At 38.9% G+C, this 23,106-nt stretch overlaps 1 protein-coding gene across 3 annotated transcripts in view; it reads right to left on the bottom strand.

Annotated features, from left to right (window-relative positions):
- Positions 1–266: 266 nt before the first annotated feature.
- WASF3 (WASP family member 3) overlaps positions 267–23,106 on the bottom strand; it is a 46,206-nt gene continuing 23,366 nt past the window's right edge. For 2 of the 3 annotated variants that reach the window (XM_042461076.1, XM_042461077.1), the window contains exons 2-9: positions 18,414–18,557; positions 18,051–18,185; positions 13,250–13,403; positions 10,310–10,427; positions 7,310–7,485; positions 4,614–4,877; positions 3,305–3,675; positions 267–1,699 (exon numbers count right to left, since the gene is read on the bottom strand). In XM_042461076.1, the coding sequence (XP_042317010.1) occupies positions 1,542–1,699; positions 3,305–3,675; positions 4,614–4,877; positions 7,310–7,485; positions 10,310–10,427; positions 13,250–13,403; positions 18,051–18,185; positions 18,414–18,546 (1,509 nt within the window). In that variant the 5' untranslated portion in view covers positions 18,547–18,557 and the 3' untranslated portion in view covers positions 267–1,541. Of the gene's footprint in view, positions 1,700–3,304; positions 3,676–4,613; positions 4,878–7,309; positions 7,486–10,309; positions 10,428–13,249; positions 13,404–18,050; positions 18,186–18,413; positions 18,558–19,925; positions 20,014–23,106 lie in introns of all 3 variants that reach the window. The other variant, XM_042461075.1, reaches the window with a different exon arrangement.

Genomic DNA, 23,106 nt, shown 5'->3' with positions numbered 1-23,106 from the left:
GAAAACAAAGACAATGCTGGAACAGGTTTCCATATAATGATGACTTAGGAATAACTTCAGAGTAACTGAATTGAAATATAGTATGAACTATATTGTAAATATATGCCATTGAATACCAAAGTCAGGATCATCCATGATATAGAATTTCTGATTTCTATATATGGATTGTAAAGGCTGTGCTGGAGGAGAGTTCTACAGATACAGTACATGAACTCTCAAACCCCCCCCCCCAAAAAAAAACAAAAAAAAAAAACAAAAAACCCAACCACACAAATAAATGGATCCAACTACAAAGCCTGAATTCTCATTAGAAGCCAAAAGGACTAAAATGAAAATGTTGCACTTGGATATTTTGTGAGATGACAGGACTTACTGGAAAAGGTCATGCTGAGTAAAGTTTGAAAGCAACAGGAAAAGAGGAAGACTGCATTACAGGTAGATGGAATCAATTAAGGAAGCCACAACTCTAAGCTTGCAAATCCTGAGCAATAACAGGGTCTCTTGGAGGTCTCTCATTCACAGACTTGCTATCTGTCAAAGCTGACTTGATAGCATATAACAATAAACTAAATACAAAAGCTAGCTTGTAACAAGGGGGCACACAAGAATAAAGATGACATAAGTGCACCCATAAGCTGACTAAAGGCATTGTGTGTCTATCAAAATATAATATATGCAGCACTGTAAACTGTACACAAGAGGTAACAAATTATCTATATTGTCAGCTTGACTTGATACTCATCCTTTAATATTTGATTATGTATTCAGACGCCAGTACCAGAATTAATTTTTTTCTGGTCACTCAAAAACTGGGAATGGAACAAACATGGGGCTGAATCAATGTATCCCTAAGAAAAATATAAACTCAATTACAATATTCGTTTAAAAAGAGGCTTCAATCTGCCTGCTGTAACTTAGTTTTTAAAAGATAATGAAAACTCCCAAAAAATCTGAGAGCTAAGGAACAAGCAGAAAATCCAGCATTTCCACATGTCTTTCCATTTCTTCACACATACCGCATTCTGTATAACCCCAAACATTTAAAAGTATAATTGTGATGTAAACATTCACCTGTTACATACAGGGGACGCAGAACAGAACTTTAAGTAATAAGCAAACGGCATTGAGCTGCTACCTATTTTATGCCTTTTAGTAAAGGTGTGCCAAAAATGCAAAATCATCTGCTGTTTTAGCACAATTAGCCTCCCAATTCTAACAATTGTATTAGTATGAAAATACTGTTTATAAAATGCAAATATTATATATTACAATGTTCAAGGTCAAGAAATTTCAGCTAGTTCCTTCTCTTGGATCAGAACACAATTTGCTACATTCAGTGGCATTTGCATATTCTGAAGTGGATACTGAAAACAGAATACTGGGATTTGCATATGCATTATATTATAACCAATATTTGCTAAATGACAGCATCCTGATCACCATCAAGTTAGGTTATTTGCGCCAACATAGATTACTGTGCACATAAAATTAATGAATTCCTATAAGAAACTGATAGCACGCTTTGGTGCTGTATTCTCATCTCAGTCTGACCAGTCATTCTCATCACATTCTGATTCATCATCCGAATCACTGTATTCCACAGCAATGCGTCTAGACAGAATTGTGGCCACATCATTTCCAACTGGCTCACGCTTGGCTTCTTGTTCCCGCTGCTCTTGCACCTTTTTCAGCTGGATGCCTGAAGTTAACAACAAGCAGACAGCATATCAAATTGAAACTTTTATGGGCACAACTTTTCTTATAAAAAATAGTAAACTTATAAGAACATAGGACTCAAAAGCTAGTAACAGTATATTAGGGTTTATTCTGACACAATTATAATTAATTCAAAGGCTGTTGTTTTGTTAGGCATAGGGTGTTAGTGAATAAAAAATTATGAAAGTTGGGCCACGACCCAACGTGATTGTCCTGGTTTATTCAAAGAACACTTTTTAATGTACTTGAGAATGTAATCAGAGAAAACAGCCATTCAAATAATATCTTTCCTCAAGAAAAAAGAGGCAACTTCGATGCTTCATGATATCAAAGACTATTGGCAAGATATTGTTTAAAGAGGCTGTTACTTTCTCCAAATGTTGTGTAATGTTATGTGTTGTTTTCTATGAGACTTATCTCATATACAAATGTGTCTCCATCAGTCTATATAGGGTGAAGGTGGGCTCCTGTCATGGATCTAGGGGATCATTTTCTGCCCTGGAATCCTCTGGGGTTTGCCTAGACTGCCAAAATGCCTCCGAAATTAAAACAAAACTGGAAGTGGTCAGTTAATTTTTGATTTTGAAAAAACAGGATTTTTCTGATGTTAAATAGTACATGACAATGCCTTCCCTAATTTATTTACAAGATGACTAGCCAAGTACCCAAAACTTCATTTATTTTCAAGACAGTTAAACAAAAATATATTTTGCTGTACCATAGATAGAACAAAAATACTACACCATTTAGAAGTAAAAATATATTCAGATGGTATGAAATATAATACCATGTCGATTTCAATTTGGGCTTCTTGAAACAGCAGCTAAATATAGGAGCTTGCAATTAAAAAAACAACTATGTCTTAAACTAACTTGTAGAGAGATAAGTTGTTTAAACCCTTACCTTTCCCTTTCCATCAAGACATCTAGTGCCATTTTTTAAAAAAAAATCATTTAGATGAGAAAAATTTAATCTTAGGCAATTCAATACCCTTCTGGCAACATGTACAACTCTAACATGAGGAAGATTTTAAAGTATCTATGCTTACATTTTTAGCAAGAATGGGGTGGATCTCATCTTGCTATATTTTGAATCACTCTTTAAAAGTGATTGACAGTGACTCATGTGAAGGACACACACACCCCCCATTATAGTTTGGCACTGCGACAACACCAATCAAAATCTCTCTCACACACAAAAACATACATAGACTGGTAAATTACTGCAATTTGCAATAGAAAGAGGGAAAGTTTAGTCCAGTTATCTGAAGCACTAAAGAGTTTTAAGTAAGAGTTCTTGTAGCATGTAGGGCCTAAATATCCTAAGGGCACCAAATCCCACCTGATCTTGGAAGCTAAAGTAGGTCAGCCCTGGTTAGTACTTGGATGGAAAACCACATCACTGGGTGTCAGGAGAATAAAAAAGCTATAAACCTAACTTCCATGCCTGGAAAACCATCACCTAGATTTCAATCTTGAAATACTCTACTTACAAATTAATAATACCAAATATGCATAGGTACAGAAACCGCAAACACCTGGCATGTATGACGACATATGCCAGTACCAATACGTCTGTTTGCCCTTACCCATCCGAATAGCAGCCAGAAGGTCACTTCGAGCATCATTGATGGGTGACTGCGTGGTCTCATGTCGTTTTGCCTCAGCCACTGCAGGAGCATGCATCGGAGAGGAGGAGAGAGAGGATCCTGCAGCAGGAGGGCCTGGAGGGGGAGGAGGCGGGCCTGGAGGAGGGGGAGCTGTAACAACAAGCCCAGTAGAAGGAGGATGAAGAGCAGCAGAATACATAGATCCAGTCACTAGTCCAGGATGGGAAGGTAGCACAGGGATTTGGAGAGGACTAACAAAAGCGGTCTGTGCAGAAGGAATCATGGGTGGAGGGGGAGGCGGCGGGGGTCCTGAAGGATTGTAATAATCCACCATCTGAGCTGCAAGCATCCTATATACAAAATAGAACACAACATTTGTTAAACTGAAATATCACCTGGCAGATCTGTAGTGTGCACCCCTTATTTTTCATGGCATTAAAAATATTAGGTTAGATTGCACTGCTTTTTTCACTTATTTCACAAATCTGAAATCTTTTCAGGATATTTTAGAGCACCTGATGTACACCACAATACTTTGCCAGCTGCCGCTTACCATACATACTCGACTGTAATTCAACCTCATATATAAGTCAAGGGCAAGTTTTGGGGCCAAAATTATGGATTTTGCTATGACCTGTGGATAAGCTGAGGGTAAAATTTAGGGGCATATAGCAAAGGATCTAAAAGATGACGCAAAGCAATATAATGTCAAAGAACTTACACAATTCCAGCAGACTGGATTGATAAGAGCGTAGAGGGGGTCGGTGCTTCACATATTATACCCTTGCTTTTCACCAGGGGATGGTTTCGTCTTTTAAATAAGAGTTAAGATACAGTACTTACACTGACCCATGGGTAAGTCGACTCAGGTATTTTTGGTCAATTTTTTACCTAAATTTATACATGAGTATATACAGTACTTATTCAGTAATGCACAAAAAGCTGTAAAAAAATTACATACATTGCCTAGTTTAGGTGTGAACGTTAACTTGCCCCATATCCATTTTTACCTCAAACAGCCTAAATATACCACTGGGAAAACAGGTGAGCTTCAAATTCAGGAGCAATCTAATTATTCCATACACATATCCCCTACTGAGATTTATGAACATCCAACCTGGTTAAAATCTCCTCTTCCCTCCCCATCCTTCTTTGTCTATTTGTGTGTCTTTCAAAATGTAAGCCTGAGGGCAGGAACTGTGTTTGTTCTTTAAAATAACCCTTTTGGGAGTCTTTTTGAGCAGGGCAAACATGCTTTTACTAAAAAATAGTAAGATAAGAAGTTTACCCATAATCTGCTGGTACCAAAGCTACAGTGCCAAGAGATCCATCTAAAGCTTGGGGTGGGGGTGGAGGTGGTTGCTGAGGTCTGTTCAAAGTAGCATGTCTCATTGTTGCAGAAGGTGGCCTATATTCATGTTCAAGGCCCTGGTTTGCAAGCATATACAGAGGTCCATCTCCTGCTCCATATGAAGGCATCACTGGCTGCTGATGGATGGAATGATTTGGAGTGGCAGGATATGAGTAGCTGGTAATATCGGAGGTGTGAGATCTAAAATGCGAATAGGAAGAAGAGCAAAATGTGAATAAACAGTATTAGTTTCACCTCCTCTTTGTAAAATACTTCCTATTTCAGATTTTCAATTTTAATTTGTTAGATCACAACATGGTATTTTTTCAAACATCAACCAAATGCTGGTTATATTCACAGAAAATGAATTTTCAAACTGTTTCCCAAAGCACAGGAACCTTAAAATGACAGCACAGGCATTTTCTCAAATACAGTAAAATATTAGTTCTTTAGGAGAAATGGTAAAAGGAACATTAACAAAGAAAGCATAAGATAAAAGCAAAAATCACAGGCTGAGGCAAACGGATTTATCTTTTTTCTAAAACAAACCATCTCCAAGACTTTAATCTTTTAGAAAATGCCTGCTTTCTACAAATAAGTAATTATACTAAAGAGGCATAGAAAGAGACCTGTTAGCTGAATACAGAACGTATAACGCTATAGTTAAGCCATCCACAATGTGCAAAAAGCAGCATTAGTATGACAAATTGTGCCATGTTGTGATTAGGTTAAAAAACAGAGGGAGGAAAGTAAAGTGGGCTCTCATCAGGTTATTCAGACAGGAAGCCAGGCAAGCAACAGAGCTTTGAGTAAAACAAAATGACAAACCCTTTGGTCATCTTGGCCTCTTTTGTGCTTCCTGCCTGCTCTTGTTTCTTTATGTCACTTATAAACTCAATGCCCATTTTCCTTCTCTCCCACTCTTCTCTTCTTGTCCTTACTTTCCTCACATTAACTTGCTGGTGTCGGGTAGGATTCAGCTTTTCTCTCTCTCTCTGAATTATAACGGGTAGAGTTTAAATGCATTTTAAGTAGGATTCCACAGTTTGGAAACACTAGAATTTTAAAAATCAGAATTAGATGAAGTGGACAGGAAACTGACTTCCATGGCAGTCATGTCTTGGAGCTTTCTTTCAAACAAACCAATACTTGTTTTACATGTTTAAGTTGTGCATCATAAGCAAAACTGGAAGTTGGGGACTTGTGTGTACTAGAGTTTTACTGCAACAGTTGACTTTACAGTACTCTTACTACTTTACAGAGGAATTCATAGAGTAAGGCAACTTTTCATGCTGTAAAAAAGAGAAAGGAATTAAATTTTAACAGAGAAGTCAGAGAAAAACAATGAAACTAGAAGGCTGGAGGTAGTGAATTAGTCTAATTAAAAGAATAGATATGGTAGTGGTGGTGAAGAAATATGTCTGTTTCAGGTACAAAGAAGCAGAATTTGCAGTCTGAGTATGTGATAGGTATTATTTATATTGGTATTTTCAGAAATACCAATTATCATTATCTAAGGCTTTATCAGCACTGCAAAAATAACCCAGTCTCACACCACTTTAACTACTATGTCTTAGCACTATGGAATTCTGGGAATTGTAATTTTTGAGACATTTAGGCTTCTCTGTCAGAGAACTCTGGTGCCACAGCAAACAACAGTTCCCAGACTTTCATAACATTAAGCCATGGCAGTAAAAGTGAATTAGATTATTTCTGCAGTACAGATGTAACCTTAGTCAAAGATAAACTTTAGCAAGGGGGAAAATGTACAAAGCATGGCTGAAGAATTTTCTTCTGGTGGAGGCAGAAAAACATGCTGAATAAGAACATAAGAAATGCTAAGACAGTAGAATTCGATTTAAAAACTGATTTCCATGGTAGTCATGTCTTGGAGCTTTCTTAAGATCTCTTTCTGCTTTAAAAGCAAGGAAATTAAAATTGCTACACTAAGGCATAAGTAAGTCATAACAGATGTTAGTGAAGTTATGAAGTAATGGTAGAGTGTAGTATTGTGTTGATTTCTTAATTCCAATTAACTCGCAGAACAAAAATGAAAGCATTCATCTCAACAAACTGCTTGACCAATCAACTTGAAAATTCTTCTTTCCCTGCATACACAGGCCTCCCACTTAGTTCAAAGGGACCAGAACAAAGGAGAATAAAAATGCCAGTGACAAAGCTGAGGAAGATGCTTTTGTTCAAAATATTTTTAGAAAATAAAAAAAAATGCTTCTGGTTCTGCAGCTCCTGTCTGAATGCAAATTCAACTCTGATTAAAATTCAGAACACTCTACTAATAATATGAAAACAGAGACTTTTTGCTAAGTACCAGTGTGCATCATAAGCACTAAAATAATTTTGAACCTCCCCCCCTCCCAAAAAAACCCCCACTAAATTGTCAAATTATCTGGGATTGTTTAACTGAAGGAAACCAAATATTCTGATTTGTCTATATAGCAGTGCACTACACAAAGCAGATATATAGCAAATTAATAAGTGACAAATTGAAGTCACGTAAGCCTACTAAATACATGGAAAACACATGGAATGCTTTGTTGTAGTTATTCTAAGTCTGCAACAACTTTAAGGATAGTGAATATATAATACAACAAAATGTATTGTTGTAAACAGACCTAGTATCAGGGGACAGAGATCCCTCCGATGATGCTCCATGGTAAACACTTTGAGATAACCTGTTGTCTGGTCTAAGTTCTTTGTCATATGCCATCATATTCCACTCCTGCCGCCTGTTCCTTGCTTTTCTAACCTTTTTCACCTCACGAGCAGTGCCATCTATGCGCTTTTGCTCCTAATGTTACAGAAAGGAGAGAAGGCATGCGAAGGGCAGGGACAAGGAAGAAAAGAGCAGGTTAAATCCTAGTAGAAGTATGAAAAGTAGATATGCAAGTGAGCCCAGCAAAATTTAGTGAAAGCATACATCAAAATTCTCCAAAAAAAATTAAGGTTGTTGTTGGCAGAATTCAACTATGTTTTACGATACCTAGGAAGATACAACCTGCACATACCAGTATATACAGAAGATACAGAAAACTGATACTAACATTATGATTTGCATAGGTTAACAATCCAGAAGAGCATTAATGATAATCTCTATGTCGAACAAGCAAACCAAAAATTTCACGGCACACTTCAGCAAGTATTTTCCCATTACAAACTGCAGATCTGTACATATGGCTCCCCCAAATAGGAACTTTGTTTTTTCCTGCTGGGGAGCAGGTGTGCCTTCCCTCCAACTTCATTCCTCAAATAAAACATGAAATTAACACTGATTTCTTATTTACCACTCTTATGATGTGGGCTTCCCCCTCTCATTCAATTGTTTTGCATGTTTATCTGATTGGATACCATTTGGTGTTTAAAAGCAAAATTAATTTTTAAAATCTTAGAAAGTTAAAATCTTAGAAAGTTAAATTTTAAATTCTTAGAATCACAGAACTGGAAGAGACCCCAAGGGCCACTGAGTCCACTCCCCCGCCATGAAGGAACACACAATCAAAGCAACCCCAACAGATGGCCATCCAGACTCTGTTTAAAAACCTCCGAAGGAGGAGACTTCACCACACTCTGAGGCAGCATGTTCCACTGGCAAATAGCTTTTACTGTCAGGAAGTTCTTCCTAACACTGAGGTGGAATCTCTTTTCCTGTAGTTTGAATTGAATCCATTGCTCCAGGTCCTATTCTCTGGAGCTGCAAACTTGCTCCATCTTCAGTATGACATCCTTACAAATTTGTAAACAAGGCTATCATATCACCTTCTCTTCTCCAGGCTAAACATACCCAGCTCCCAAAGTCTAAACTAGAGCATAGTTTTCAGACCTTTCATCATTTTAGTTACCCTCCTCTGGGCACACTCCAGCTCATCTTTGAAATGGGGAATGGTGTAAAGATTTGTCACGACCCCATTGAGTACACAATGGAAGAATGGATACCCCACCCTAATTCTTAAGACTGGAGGGAAGATACCATAGCCCATTTTAGGTTCAGGAGAGGTGTTTTTAAAAACAACAGGAAGTGAGCAGAAATCACCTCCAATTCAGTTCCTGTTTCAAAATGGCCTATCTGGAATTTAAATTGGTCCAGTGCCCTCACAAAATGTGGAAGAATGTAATGAAGTTCACTAGAGGGAATACTAGGGCAAAACATTTTTTGGGAGAAATGGCAAAATATTTTTTTGACCCCTGGAGGGCCAGAGGGCCTCCAAACATGACAGAAATGGCATTTGGAGCAAAACATATAAAATAACTGACCACGAGGTACGCTGGAGGGCACAGAAACTGCACAAGGGGGTTGCAATATGCCCATCGTTGTTGAGGGACTGAGGAAGAATGACTTGCGTTTGATACTGTCGATGATGCATCTAGCTTTTGTGTGCTGGTGGCTGAAGGCTCTTCTTCATAGTGCTTTTATGCATCTCAAACATTCATTCTGTTACAAATTTTGAAATCCTAGTCACTATGCATTACTGTATTTCATTCAGGCCACACTACCAGCAGGATAGTTCAGGATGGCAGTGACAGCAATATGCAACCTTATTAAATAAAATCTGACTGCATTTAGAGTTTTAAGTAAATCCATTACAACACCCAAATAAAAAAGGTGATTTTACTGGTTAATTTTGCTAAAATGGGTGCTTCACAAGGTCTAAAGCAACAACAACAACAAAACCATGCAATTACAACAAAAGGCACTGCTAATATGTCTGCCATACTCCCTGCTCACCCCCACTTCTTCCATATACTCCCACGAAATTGTCTTCCCCCGCAAATCTTGCTTTGTCACATCACTACATCTATGCTTCAGTCCCTTGAAAGACACAGTCCTAAAAGTCTTTCTGTTCATAGAATGTGGTACTTCTCTTTCACCAAGACTTCTGGAAACCAAAAATGTGCCTGATGAACATTTATATCAGGAGTGGAAATCATGCAGCCTTCCAAATGATATTGGATTACAAAAGTTCAGCTCCTTCATCAAGTCTATGCTTGCTAGGGCTGTTAAGAATTGCACTTTAACAAATTTTGGAAGGTTGCAAGAGTTACACTTTGACTGAAAAGAAATAATAATAATGTTTTACAATACATGTAAGCAATGGAGGCTTCTTTAGTTAATTCTTTTTCCATTTACTTTTGTGCAATTAGGAGCTGCAATCTGCTAGTAGCTGCATAGCTGCAATATAACTATGTACACAGTCACAAGATTGATGCACAGAGAGAGGTGCTCTTCCATGACAAAGCTATGTTCTTTACTGAAACTTGCCCATAAACAGCAGGCAGCTACAAACATTCCCTGATAATCTATTTATTCAATTTGTATTTTACTGTAGAAAATCTAGCAACAGACCACTTAAATATTATGAATGAATTTTACAACAGTTTAAAAGCTATTTTTCAGATGCATTTTCAATCAGGTTATTGCCTCCAAAGTCTTCAGTTGGTATATGTACAAATTTTTTAAAAGAAAAGATACATAGATTTTAAAAGTGCAAAGATAGCTAGCAATATAAAGTAGCCTTTCTTTTACAGTATTTCCTATACTGGGAATAATATTTCAGGTATAAGCTATTAATCAGCTGGTAGACTATCTACATACATTTAAATAGTAAGCTGTCCGTTACCTTTTGTCGTCTCTTCTCTTTTCTTTTGTCTTCTGTATCTTGCAGCATTTTTTCTTTCCAAAGATCAAAGAAATAGGAAGGATCAGTATAGAATTTTAGGCCATCCTTTTTATCATCTCTGTGAACAAAACAAATAGACATCCTGGGAGTTTAACATTAAAAAACCCATTCCTCATATTATGAACAAGCACTCAGGACTGATGCTTCACATGAAACACTGAGGTACTTATTCTTACAATATTTGTTCAGACAACTCAGATTACCATAGGGAGAAAAAAACTAAATAAGTAAATTGTTTTCCTGCAACCAAAATGAAGTACAGACTGCATGGCAGAGCCACTCAGAATGTAGCACAAACTGCACTAGTTTATGGAAAGAGATCTCATGGCATAAAGCAGGTGTAAATGGACCCTTAGAGCACACTGAAATTAATGTCAGAAAAAATGCTTTAAAATGTGCAAGATTTCATGACCATGTCTCATGTACCAGGTTCAGTTGGTAAGCCAACTGCACACTTTCCTAAACAAGGATAGCTGGCCACTGTGATGCATGCATTGGCAATTTTACATTTATATGACTGCAACACATTTTATGTGGGGCTAACCTTGCACTGTTGTAAAACGCAACAGCCACTATTCAAACAGAGGCAACTGGCTGTTTACATGCTACACTGGTGTTAAATGTACTAGCTGCTCATTAATTGCCAAGAGAAATTCAAGATCATGTTGATAATGTAAATAGTATGTACGTTTCAGTCTAGGTCCTCAGCAACAATGCTATCAGCAGCATAGTCTCTTGCTTCAGATGAGCATGCAGTCCCACTACTATGGAAAGGTAGTGCCATGGCGTGATTTGAACATTCTTTACTATTAATTCTATTTTCAAAGACAATAATAATGGCACTTTAGCTAACGAAAGAGTTAGTCCTGCACAGAAGGAAGCACCAGTAAACAATTTCTGAATGTCTTTTACCATGAAAACCCTAACATGAAATAATCTAATATGAAGCAAAATATAGTTCTGGAAAATGAGACTCCCAGGATCAGGAAGGCACTCAACAAGCTACTGGAGAAGAGCAGAGCAAACAGAGCACAAGTACACATAGCTTTATGTCTAATGATGCAACTGGACTCAAACTGCAAGGATATTCAGCCTGGAGAAGAGACGGTTAAGAGGTGATGTGATAGCTCTGTTTAAGTATTTGAAGAGGTATCATACTGAGAATGGAGCAAGCTTGTTTTCTGCTGCTCCAGAAACTAAGACCTGGAACAATGGATGCAAGCTACAGGAAAAGAGATTCCACCTCAACATTAGGAAGAACTTCCTAACAGTAAGGGCTGTCCAACAGTGGAATACACTCCCTTGGAATGTAGTGGAATCTCCCTCCTTGGAGGTCTTTAAACAGAGGCTGGATGGCCATCTGTCGGGGATGCTTTGATTTGGATTTCCTGCATGGCAGGGGATTGGACTGGATGGCCCTTGCAGTCTCTTCCAACTCTATTATTCTATGATTCAAAGATTGAAAGATTTCTTCTCAAATGCACTGGGAATTGTGTCAAACTGTATTTTTTGTTTTGTTTTAAAAAATATATAGATATTACTATTTTGCCCATACTGTATGTTGTCTGTTCCATGGTTAACAGGGGCAAGGGATTTCATTGGGAAAATTGCATGTAGCCAAAATGTTTTTGTTTTTTAAAAAATGTATCATGGTCCTGATTAAACAAATACTGCCACTGCTGCATGTAAGACAAAACAAAGATACAGTAATGTTGTTCTAAATCAGGGGTAGGCAAACTTTTTGAGCCGGGGGCCGGGTTGCTGTCCCTCAGACAACTGGGGGGCTTCCACCCTCTGGGGGCAGGGCCACGTGCCGGAGGTGGAGCTTCCACCCTCCGGGGGTGGAGCCGCCTGCCGGGGCGGAGCTTCCACCCCCCACGGGGCCAGGCCTCCTCTTCTTTGCCGGCCCCTCACGGGGCCCCAGGCCCTGTCAGAGGCTGGGAAAGAGCCGGCGGGGGCCGCCAGCGCAGGAGGCCTCCCCCTCTTTGCCGGCCCCTGACAGGGCCCCAGGCCCCGTCAGAGACCGGCAAAAAAGCCGTTGGGGGCTGCCAGTGCTGGAGGCCTCCTCCTCTTTGCCGGCCCTTTTGCCATCGCTGGGGCCCTCCAAGAGAGCCCCAGCGACGGCAGCGGGCCTCTTGGAGGGCCCCAGTGACGGCAACAGGTCGCTGCCACCGCCGGAGCCCTCTTGGAGGGTCCCAGCGAATGCAACGGACCTCTTGGAGGGCCCCAGAGACTGCAACGGGCCTCCCAGAGGCCCGCTGCCACCATCGGAGCCCTGTTCGAGGACTCCGGCAGCTGTAGCGGGCCTCGCCGAAGTCTCGCGTGACCTTTCTTGTGGTCACGCGAGACTTCGCCTCTAAGCCGCCACCATTTTGTTTTTCAAAATGGTGGGGAAGGTCGCGCGAGACTTCGTCACCATTTTGAAAAACAAAATGGCGGCCCCCCAAGAGCCGGGAAAAGCAGCAATCGTCGCCGCCGGCAGCCAGGGCAGGCAGAGGCCGGTGGAAAGGCCTCTGCAGGCTGCATCCGGCCCGTGGGCCGGAGGTTGCCGACCCCTGTTCTAAATCATGGAACTCCAGAGCACACCATGTTTGATTCTGAGATAAAAGGGATAAAAGAAGCAAAATGTCAACAGACATTCACCTATAATTTTTTAAAATTATTTCTTCAGGTGAGCATATGATACTGCCCTAGCATCAAAGCTTACAATTTAGCTACCAATACTGGAGCTCCAAATGCATTCACCTATTTAAATTCAACTCATCTGCATCTTATTGGTTTTTCCTACATTGCTACCATTTACAAGAACAATAAGAAAAAGACTGTATCCATACAAAGGTCAACAGAGCAGGATAGTTTATACATTCCAAGTCACTATACCTATATGAAGTAAGAATATTCAGTGGAGGTGGTTTGTCGCTGCGATTATAAATATCAGCAATGGGATTGGGAATGCTGTTCTTCGAAACCACTTGCTGATCCTGTATTGTAGAACTTTTGAATGCTTTTTTCATGTTGATATCCTGTAATGAAACTGTTGACCAAAAACAAAATAAAACAAGACAATTTGTTATAGACATAATAAATGGGATAAGAATACTGCAACATCCAAGAACAAAAATTCAAGTGAAAATGAAAAACAAGTCAAATGATAATGAAGTCAAATACACTTCACTAAAGGGAAGAAATGAACAAAAAAGATAGTTATTTCCCTCCTATATTCTTTTCACTCCATTTTGTGATTCCCACAGCTTAAAATAGGATTTTGAAAAAACATGTTTGGTCTAAGACATATATAATATTTTTTCTGCAGTATTTTGTTAGTTCTGCTGGCTGAAATATGGTAAGTTAAAAACCAGCCACAAAATCTAATTTAGGTAACTGATGTTCTGCTCCTAAAATTAGAAAAACAATTCAATACATATATGAACAGCCACAATATTCAAATCTTCTCTGATAGAGTGCATTACTGTTTATGCTCTGTCTATTTGGCCTTTTTATGGACATTTAGAAAGATTCTCAGAAAGAGTTCTCCCTGCTCCCTCTCCTTTATGACCAAATTACTTTGCCAAATAGCAGCTATAATGAAGCTATAATTTCATTCTGCATTTTATAGTTAGGTAAAGAGAACAAGTATAAATGACAGAGGCATCAAATTGGATGTAATGAGTATATTCAGTCAAATGGTTGCTTTTCCAGTACTGTTGATCTTTAAAAAGGTAAATCCATTTTTTAAAACTTTGTAAAGAAACATTTTATGTTCTATAAAATACCCTGGTTTTAAATAGCTGAACGAAAATACAAGTATATTACATCCCATATTTAAAATTTCTTAATAAATCATGATTAAACATATATTAAGAAAAGCAAATGCCACTGGTGAAACATTGTTTCAACATCAAGTAAAGCTGGTTTTGCTGGAATTAAAAACTGTTCAGTAAATTAGATTATTTTAAGCCTGAAGGAAGATGTTGACAAGGTATATCCACCACATGCCTCCACTTATAAAAGCTTTGTACAATGGTGGAACTATATGGCATGCAAAAAAAATTAAATTATGAGGAGCAAATTAACTCATTCCTATATTCTTGCTGTTGACAGTTAAGAAATAACTAATTACTTCACCTGAGGGGACCCTTCCACAGCTAGTTAAAAGAATAACTTTGGATGACACATGAAAAATGGAAGTCCAGGGCAGTTCTCCTTATGTAACATTGGGGCATACACTCCTCTGACCTCAGTTGTATGTTGCCTTTGCAACATAATATGCTGTTTCTTTTAAAATACAGTACACCTGTTTCTCAATATTTAATCAATACAGCCAGCTTTACAAAATGTGCCTACATCAACAGATCTGATTAGAATGTCAACTGAATTCAATGTCCGTATTTACAAATTATGAAATCTGTTATTCAATTTTGAAAACATCACTTTCCCTTTTTAAGGAACACATTATACAATTGAATTTCTTCAGATTTTAAATACTTCAAATATAGAACCTTATGTATTATCTAAAGTACCAATCTTAGATCAAGGAAACACATGCATCTGTAAATGTGAGCTTGTCTAGAATGGCATTCTCAATGAACATATCTAGCCATTCTTTTTGTAGGGATACACAAGCAGGTGAGCGAACAGGAATTTATTCTGCATCCAACCAAGTATTGAAACCAGAATTGTAGCATTAAGCTCAAATAGCAAATTGACATGGTGTACTATTTAGCATGGCCATAAACTACACATGTGGGAGAGGTGTCATTCACATCATGTTGATATTCTAGCATTCTTCAGATCTTCTCTTCCATATATTCTATGAGAGGTGAGAAGGACTGTATTGCTGGCCCCATGCCTGGTAGCACAGCACACCATTGAGTCAAAAATGAAATAAAGATATCCTTTTTCAGACTTTCAGTACTCTGCATGAAAGCCACCCTATTCCTTCTTCTACAGAGTGAACACATAGCATTATTTTAGTATTATTTTATTTACGTATATCCCACCTTTCTCCCAATATAAGGACTCAAGGTGGCACACAGCAAATTTAAAACAATACAATTTAAAACCATACAAAAGAATTAAAAATGTATGAATATAAAATTTAAAAAACAATTAAATCCTTTTAAAAGGTAAAGCACTTATGCATCAAAATTTAAAATGTACTGAAAACTGTTAAGTCGAAGGCTTTCACAGCCAGCATGCATAGCTTTTTGTGGGTTTTTCGGGCTATGAGGCCATTTTCTAGAACAGTTTATTCATGATGTTTTGCCAGCAGCTATGGCTAGCATCTTCAGAGAATGCTGGCATGGAAGAGAGTGGGGTATATATACTGTTGGTTGAGAAGACGCTATTTGCATGTTAATCTGTGTATTGTTCTGTTGTTAAATGGCAAGGTTTCAGGGTGTCTATTTAATTAATGATCCATTAATTGTCTGCTGGAAAACCCTTCCCCTGGATGGTTTTCATTTGCATTTGCAGGATCTTGATTTTGGTGTTTTTCAGGACTGGTAGCCAAACTTTGATTATTTTAAGAGTTTCGTCTTTCTTATTCATGCTGTCCAGGTGTTTAGGGATGTTTATGTAGAGCCCAGTCTACGTACACAAGGACTCCAACAATCACCCAGGACAAAAAAGAAGCACAACAAAACACTGTCAGACTGGGCAAAAAGGATCTGTGAACCTCACTTCCTGGAAGATGAATTGGAGCACCTAGACTGGGCTCTACAGACTAACGGTTACTCCAGCTCAGACATCAAAGGGGCTGCCAGACCTAGAAAAAACCCACAGAAGTGAAGACAAACAACAACCCAAAGGGGAGGTATTTTTACCATACATCAAAAGAGTCAAACAGAATAGGGAAGCTGGTGAGGAAACACAATCTCCAGATGATCAATAAATTGACAAAGAAAATCCAGCAAATGCTGCACTCAGTGAAGGATAGGAGAGACCCTCTCATGGCTGCAGGACTTTACCGCATGCCGTGTAGCCATGGACAAGTCTACACAGGGACCATCAAATGCAGCATTCAAACACAAACCAAGGAACACGAGAGACACTGCACACTTGGTCAGCCAGAAAAATCAGCAGTAGCAGAACACATTATAAACCATTCTGGGCATAAAATGTTGCATGAAAACACTGACATTCTGGACCATGACAACAACTATCAGGTCAGAATGTATAAGGAAGCCAATGAAATCCATAAACATCTGGACAACTTCAACAGGAATGAAGAAACCCTTAAAGTAAACAAAGTTTGGCTACCAGCCATGAAAAACACTAAAATGAAGACCCAGCCGATGCAAATGAAAACAACCCAGGTGAGGGGGTTTTCCCAGCAGACAATGGATCATTAATTAAATAGAGATCCTGAGACCATGCCATTCAACAAGAGAACAATACACAGATTAACATGCAAATTGCTTCCTCTCAACAAACAGTATTTATACACATTTTCTTCCATGCCAGCATTCTCTGAAGATTCCAGCCATAGCTCCTGGTGAAATTACAGAAATAAACTCTTCCAGAACATGGCCTCATAACCCCAAAAAACCCACAAAAAATCTATTGTACTGAAAACGCTAAACAAACCTTAAAATCTTAATTACACAGCATTTAACCCTTATCAAGTCTGAAAAATCCTGATGGCACAAAACTGTTTTTATCTGCAGCCAAAAGAAGAGCAGGGATGGGCCCACCTTGGCTTTTGATAGGAGGGAGTTCCAGAGCCTGGGCACAGCCACTGAGAAGGCCTTCTCTCTTGTTCCCAACAAATGAGTCTGAGAGGGTGGTGGGACAGAGAGAAGGGCTTCTTTACATGATCTCAACACTCTAGTGGGCTCATAAAGAGCTCTAGTGGGCTCACAGAAGTACATTTCAACACTCTCGGGCTCACAGAATTGAATTTCCAAGATATATTACAAAAGGTACCTGAAACTAACTCTGGGAAGCAGCTGCTCTGTGTGGAAAGTAATTTCTTGTATATGAGCCAACAATATAGATCAATACCATGACATTATTACTGATTCATAGGAAGAATCCCTGCCTCCGTGAAATCAATGAGCTCACACAGCACACCCAGAACTAGTCTGTCTCCAACATTCTCAGAATCTGGTCAGAGGATTAGCTTTCTTGATGAGCACTTACCCTCAAGTAGACTGCATTCTAAATGAATATAATCAGAATCTGTTAGCCCAATATCAAGCAGACTGACTAAAACCAGTAGGAGATACCATAAGTTAGCGGTGACTAACAAGTATTATTAATTTCCATGTGTTTTCTTCAAGTAGGACTAACACTGATTTAGCTCAGTGCTACCTATCTGGAATAAATGCTTTAAGCAACTTGATTAATCTACAGTAAATTAAATTAATAATATCGAAAAATACCCAGTCAATAAAACCAATTAGAAATAGGCCTCCTACAAAGACATATGTGGGAATAGATTTTTTGGCTGGAAAAATTACGGTGTTATAAAATATTTTCATATTTTTGATAACACTCTTTCTCCTAACTGTATCTTATCCTGTCTTTTCTCAGAACTACTATTTTTCTTTAAAAAAAGGACTGGATAAAATATCACTCAATAGCAACACCAAAAGAAAAAGTAGTGATTGCTGTACAATTAATTATGGTGTTCTTGTCAATATCATTTCTGGCTCAACACTCAAATGTAATTACTTACCTTCTTCCACTGTTGAATCCAGCTGGGTAACTTTGACAGCAAGTCGATCAATTCTGTCTTGAAGAGAATTTGCCCTGATGTAGAAGTTGTTGGCCTCATTAAAGAGCTCTCCAAATATATCTTCAGCATGCTTACCTGTAAAGAAAGAAGATACATATAATGTTTTAATCATTGTAATGCAAATGAGTCTCACATTTTAATGCAAAGTAGAACAAGGTTTCAACAGAGATTCATTAATTTCATTAATTCTCCCCTTTGAGGCTAGAGAAAACTTTATGCAAACTTTAAAAATGGCCCAAACTTCTCAGCTATTCATAAAAATGCAGACAAGAGATAGATTTTTTTAAACATCTCCAAACTTACTTAAGCTGCTTAGTTGGCGAATAATAGCAGCAAGAGTACCATTGGTCACACATTCTAATTCACTAGTAATTCCTTCAGGCAGAGCTCCTCTGCAGAGGTGCCGAGGTTCAATGTTCCTTTTGACTAAAGGCATGATTCAGTTCCCTGTGAGAAAAAGAAAGATTAGAACATTAGTCCATTTTATAGACACACATGCACAGAGAGAAAGTGTAAAAGTAGTAAATGCCATTGCAGTGTGATAACAATAGGGTTTAAACACTACTAGATGAGAAGTGGATCTTAGTGCTATAAAGAAAGAGAGAACTGTTGTTTTTTATCTCATAAAAATCTTAGGAAAGTGGAAGGCAACCTTTCTTCCTCAGCAGCTTTACTTGAGATGCCTTGTAGCAAGAAATTAGTTGTGTTCTCTCTCGATCACACAGGGATTCAACATACGTACTGCTGAAATAAAGCACCTCTTCATACAGCCTTAAAATTAAACTGAATGTCCCTGCTGACCAGAAAAGATTGAAGCAACCCACCACTACAACTACATCTCTAAAGAGAAATGTAACACAGTAAGAATAATCAAAAGCCAAAAGACTAAGGTGAACTGCATATGGTACATGTGGTTACTACAGGTGTCTGCTGATCCAATGCAGCTGAACTTTTTTGTGTGGAAAGTATCAATTAAAAACAGCAGCCTAAAGACAAAGAGAAAAGTTACAGACAACTGCAGGGGAATGTAGAAGAAGGTATAAAAACTCTATTAATGAGATACACCAATTCACATGTAGAATTTGTTAACACTAATTTGTTCATTGTCCCTCTGTAGAGCACTTAACTTTCTCACAGAGATGAATTTTAGCAACAGAAAAGGATAGAAAAATGGTACGCTGGGAGGTGCCACAGAGTGAGGCTTACATCTTTCTCCCATTGCCTCAGTCAATAGGTTTTGCAATCTCTCATCTGTATCAAAATCAAATCAAATCTGTATCAAAGTCAAACCAACTCTTCGTCTTAAATTCCATTTCACTGGCCTTATTCACACTTAAAGCCCATGGTTTACTGTTATGTCAACAAGTCCTTGCACATTCATACTCTACCCTATATCCTCCAGTATGGTCAGTGGGAGGACTTAACAAAGGTTCAGGGGCTGAACAAACCAGCACGATTAGCCAGCATTGGGTTGGAGTAGGGGCATGGTGACCGTCTGCCGCCCACACCGACTCCACTCCCAAGCTGCTGTCACAGTGCCTGCCTGAGCAGATGGTGGGCAGCGTGGGTATGCTCCCGCGGTGCAGTGTTTATACATGTTGCACCGAAGAAATGGAGCAAAAGTGCCACCGTGGTGGCAAGGGTGGCTTTTTGCCAGCTCGAGGCCATGGCATGCGGTTGCTGAGGCGTTCAAAGGGGCAGAGGCAAGCCACTTCAAAGGAGCCGTCTGTTCAGCCCTTCAGTTTTCATAATTCCTGGCTTTATGTAGGATATATAACTTGAGTCAACTGATCAACAATCCATGGAACAACATACCATGAATTATTTTGTGCAGGAAGACCCAATTGTGTTATTCACTGAAACCATGAAGAAGAACTGAATGGTGGTTATCAGCAACCAGCTCCTGTTCAGAGAGAGGAGAGCACATGTAAACCAAAGACGTGACTGAGATTTGGAGCTGGATATACAAATGAAAGTGTTCATAAGCCATATTTAGACATGCACCAGAACAAACAAGCAAAGGTGGCTGTGATGATGGGGTGATAATGGCATTAACTTCATCTCAGTTTCAAGTCATATTACAGGTTGAGTATACCTGATCTGGAATTCTGAAATCTGAAATACTCCAAAACTCTACCTTTGCTTTTTGATGGTTCTGCTTACAAACGCTTGGTCCTAAGCATTGTATTATCTTTAAAATCATAATAAAAAGTTTCAAAATAGCAGGTAAACTATATTAAGACAACACCACTCTTTCAGTGTAACAGACAAAATTCAAAATTTAAATTGAATTGTTGCTATGATTATCAAAATAGCTTATCCTCATATGTAGTGGAACTGTCCTCATGTTTCAAGTTTGGAGGTTATAATCTTCAGTGTAATTGACAAAATTACTGCTCTATATGTTACAGTTCTTCCAGACATAGGCTGTCTTTCTATTTTGTGGGATGGTAATAAGGAACTAAATTATTAAGATTAAATAGCATTACTACTTTTAAGTGTACAAAAAGAAAAAGCACAAAACTGGAAGAATTCCACTCAGTTAGTTGTCTCTGGAAAAGTGGGTTAAAAGAATCTGCAATTTGACCTTGATGAAAAAACTGATATTTTTAGAAAATGCAAACAGTTACAAATGAAAACTGTTTTAAAGCACGTGGTATCCCATTTATTTATTTACTACACAGAACTATATCCAACCCTTTAGTCAAAAAAGCTCCCAGAGCAGTTTACAAATTTGACAATTCCCTACCTTCAGGCTTACAATCTACAATCCTTTTCTTGATGTTGCTAAATTTAATACAGCAATGTGCAGTCGAAGGCTTTCATGGCCGTCATCCATAGTTTTTTGTGGGGTTTTCAGGTTATGTGACCATGTTCTTGAACGTCAGGAAGAAAACCTTCTAGAACAGGGATCAGCAACCTACGGCCTGTGGGCCGCATGCAGCCCGCCAAGCCGTTGGGACCGGCCCCTGCTCGGTCCTGCTGCCAATTGCCGCTTCCAAAGACCCCGCAGGGCCTTTGGCCTCTTGCGGAAGTACGCGGGGCCTTTGGCGGCGGGCATGGGGGGCAAAGGCCCCGGTGCGCAGCCTTGGGCCTCTCATGCAGCCGCGCGGGGAGGGGGAGGAGGAAGGAAGGAAGGAAGGAAGAGGAGGAGGAGGGAGGAAGGAAGGAGCAGGAGGAGGAGGGAGGAAGGCGGAGGATGAAGGAGGAGGAGGAGGAGGAGGAGGAGGAGGATGGTGATATTTATATGAGCCAGCTTCAGAGGCACGGCCAATGTAAGTTGCTGTGATTTTTACAAACTCATGCGCAGTGAAGAAAAACCACAGTCCCTTGACCAAGTACACACTTCTGAGAAGTACATTTGAACCCAAGGGCAAATCACTTCTTGTGAGACCACCTTGACATGTTAAATATGCATAGCCATGTGAACCCATGTTCAGTGTGAAATCCAAAGAGTTTGGTTATGCAATAAGCCTCTGAAATATGCAAGAGATTGCCATGTTAAATGCTTGAAACGTGCTGTTTGAATGGGGGGAGGGGGGGGTTGGCCAGAAAGGGAAGTACATTTCTGCCATCTGTCTAGGAATAATGCCCAAATGTCCTCCATTTTGATCATGCCTAAGAAACATGCATTTAGATTAACATTTTTTAAAAATCATCAATTTTTTTGGCATGTCCATTTTTAAAAAATGTGTCCTACATTTGAAAATATTGTCCTATATTATTTAGTTATTTAATTATTATTTTTGCTCCCCCCCCCCCGTTGTCTGGGGGACACCAACCCGGCCCCCGGCTCAAAAAGGTTGCCTACCCCTGTTTTAGAACATGGCCACATAGCCCGAAAACTCCACAAAAAACTATTAAAACAATGACTTTCCTCTCTCCCTGTTCCAGTTTATAGAAAGGTGATACTACTTAGTTCTTTACATTTCAGATACCAGATTTTCTTCTAACTAAACTCAAGTTTTTTATATCTTTTAAGCAGTTTTTCTTTTGATATTTTGTATGCTCTTGCCCTCTGTGTTTAACTGTTTTAAGTCTACTTTATTATTATTATTATCATTTATTACTGTTTATACTAATGTATAAGTCTAGAAATGTTAGTCAAAAAATTGACCCCAAAAACCTGAGCCGGCTTATCCACGGGTCAATGTAAGTACTGTACTGTACTTTAATTCTTATTTTAAAAGGAACCATCCCCTGGTGAAAGGCAAGAGTGTCATCTGTTCTGGAAGCACTCACACTCCCTTTATATTCTCTCTTTCATGAAGCCTTTAGTATGAACACAAACAGTTAAGCCTGCTGGAATTTTGTAAGTTTTCTGGCATTGTTTTCCTTTGCATTCTTTGTTACATACCCTTAAGTTACTCTCGACTTATCCACGAGTCATATCTAAATCCATAATTTTGGCCCTAAAACCTGTCCTCAACTTATAGTCGAGTATGCACGGTGTGTATTTTCTTTTAAATTAAAATAATCACAGAGAAAGAAAGGGCTGAGTATGAAGCAACAGATACATTTTAACTATCAGAAGTTTAGCTTCTGGCACCTTCATCTTCATTTCTGAGATGAAGGACTACTGGCTACAGATGGGCTACACACCTCACAAAGACAAGGAAAATGTCTTTGGCAAACACATGGTGAATTTGATCAAGAGGGCTTTAAACTAAACTAAATCCTTGGGGGGTTGGAGAAGATAGCTTAAACATCTGTCCAAAAGCAAGCTCTAAACAGAAGGGTGTGAATTCTAGAGAAGCTGAGGGAGAGAAGGGGAGCCACACTAAAATCACAGTAGAATAAAAGATGAGAAACAACACTTTAGGTGTCTATACTCCAATGAACAGAATTTGAGAAATAAATAAGACAAGTTTGAACTCCTAGTGCAGAAAGGTAAATACTGTACTACTTTATCAGTATAACAGTTGCTATAAGCACAATCATAAACAATTCCATGGAAGAAGATAAATGAAAAAGCCAAAGAGCCTGCACAGTAAAC

Source organism: Sceloporus undulatus, chromosome 3 (genome assembly GCF_019175285.1).
Source record: "Sceloporus undulatus isolate JIND9_A2432 ecotype Alabama chromosome 3, SceUnd_v1.1, whole genome shotgun sequence".
NCBI classification, from domain to species: Eukaryota; Metazoa; Chordata; class Lepidosauria; order Squamata; family Phrynosomatidae; genus Sceloporus; species Sceloporus undulatus.
The sequence above is the reverse complement of the archived record's forward strand: the minus strand, read 5'-3'. Positions and strand labels throughout refer to the sequence as shown.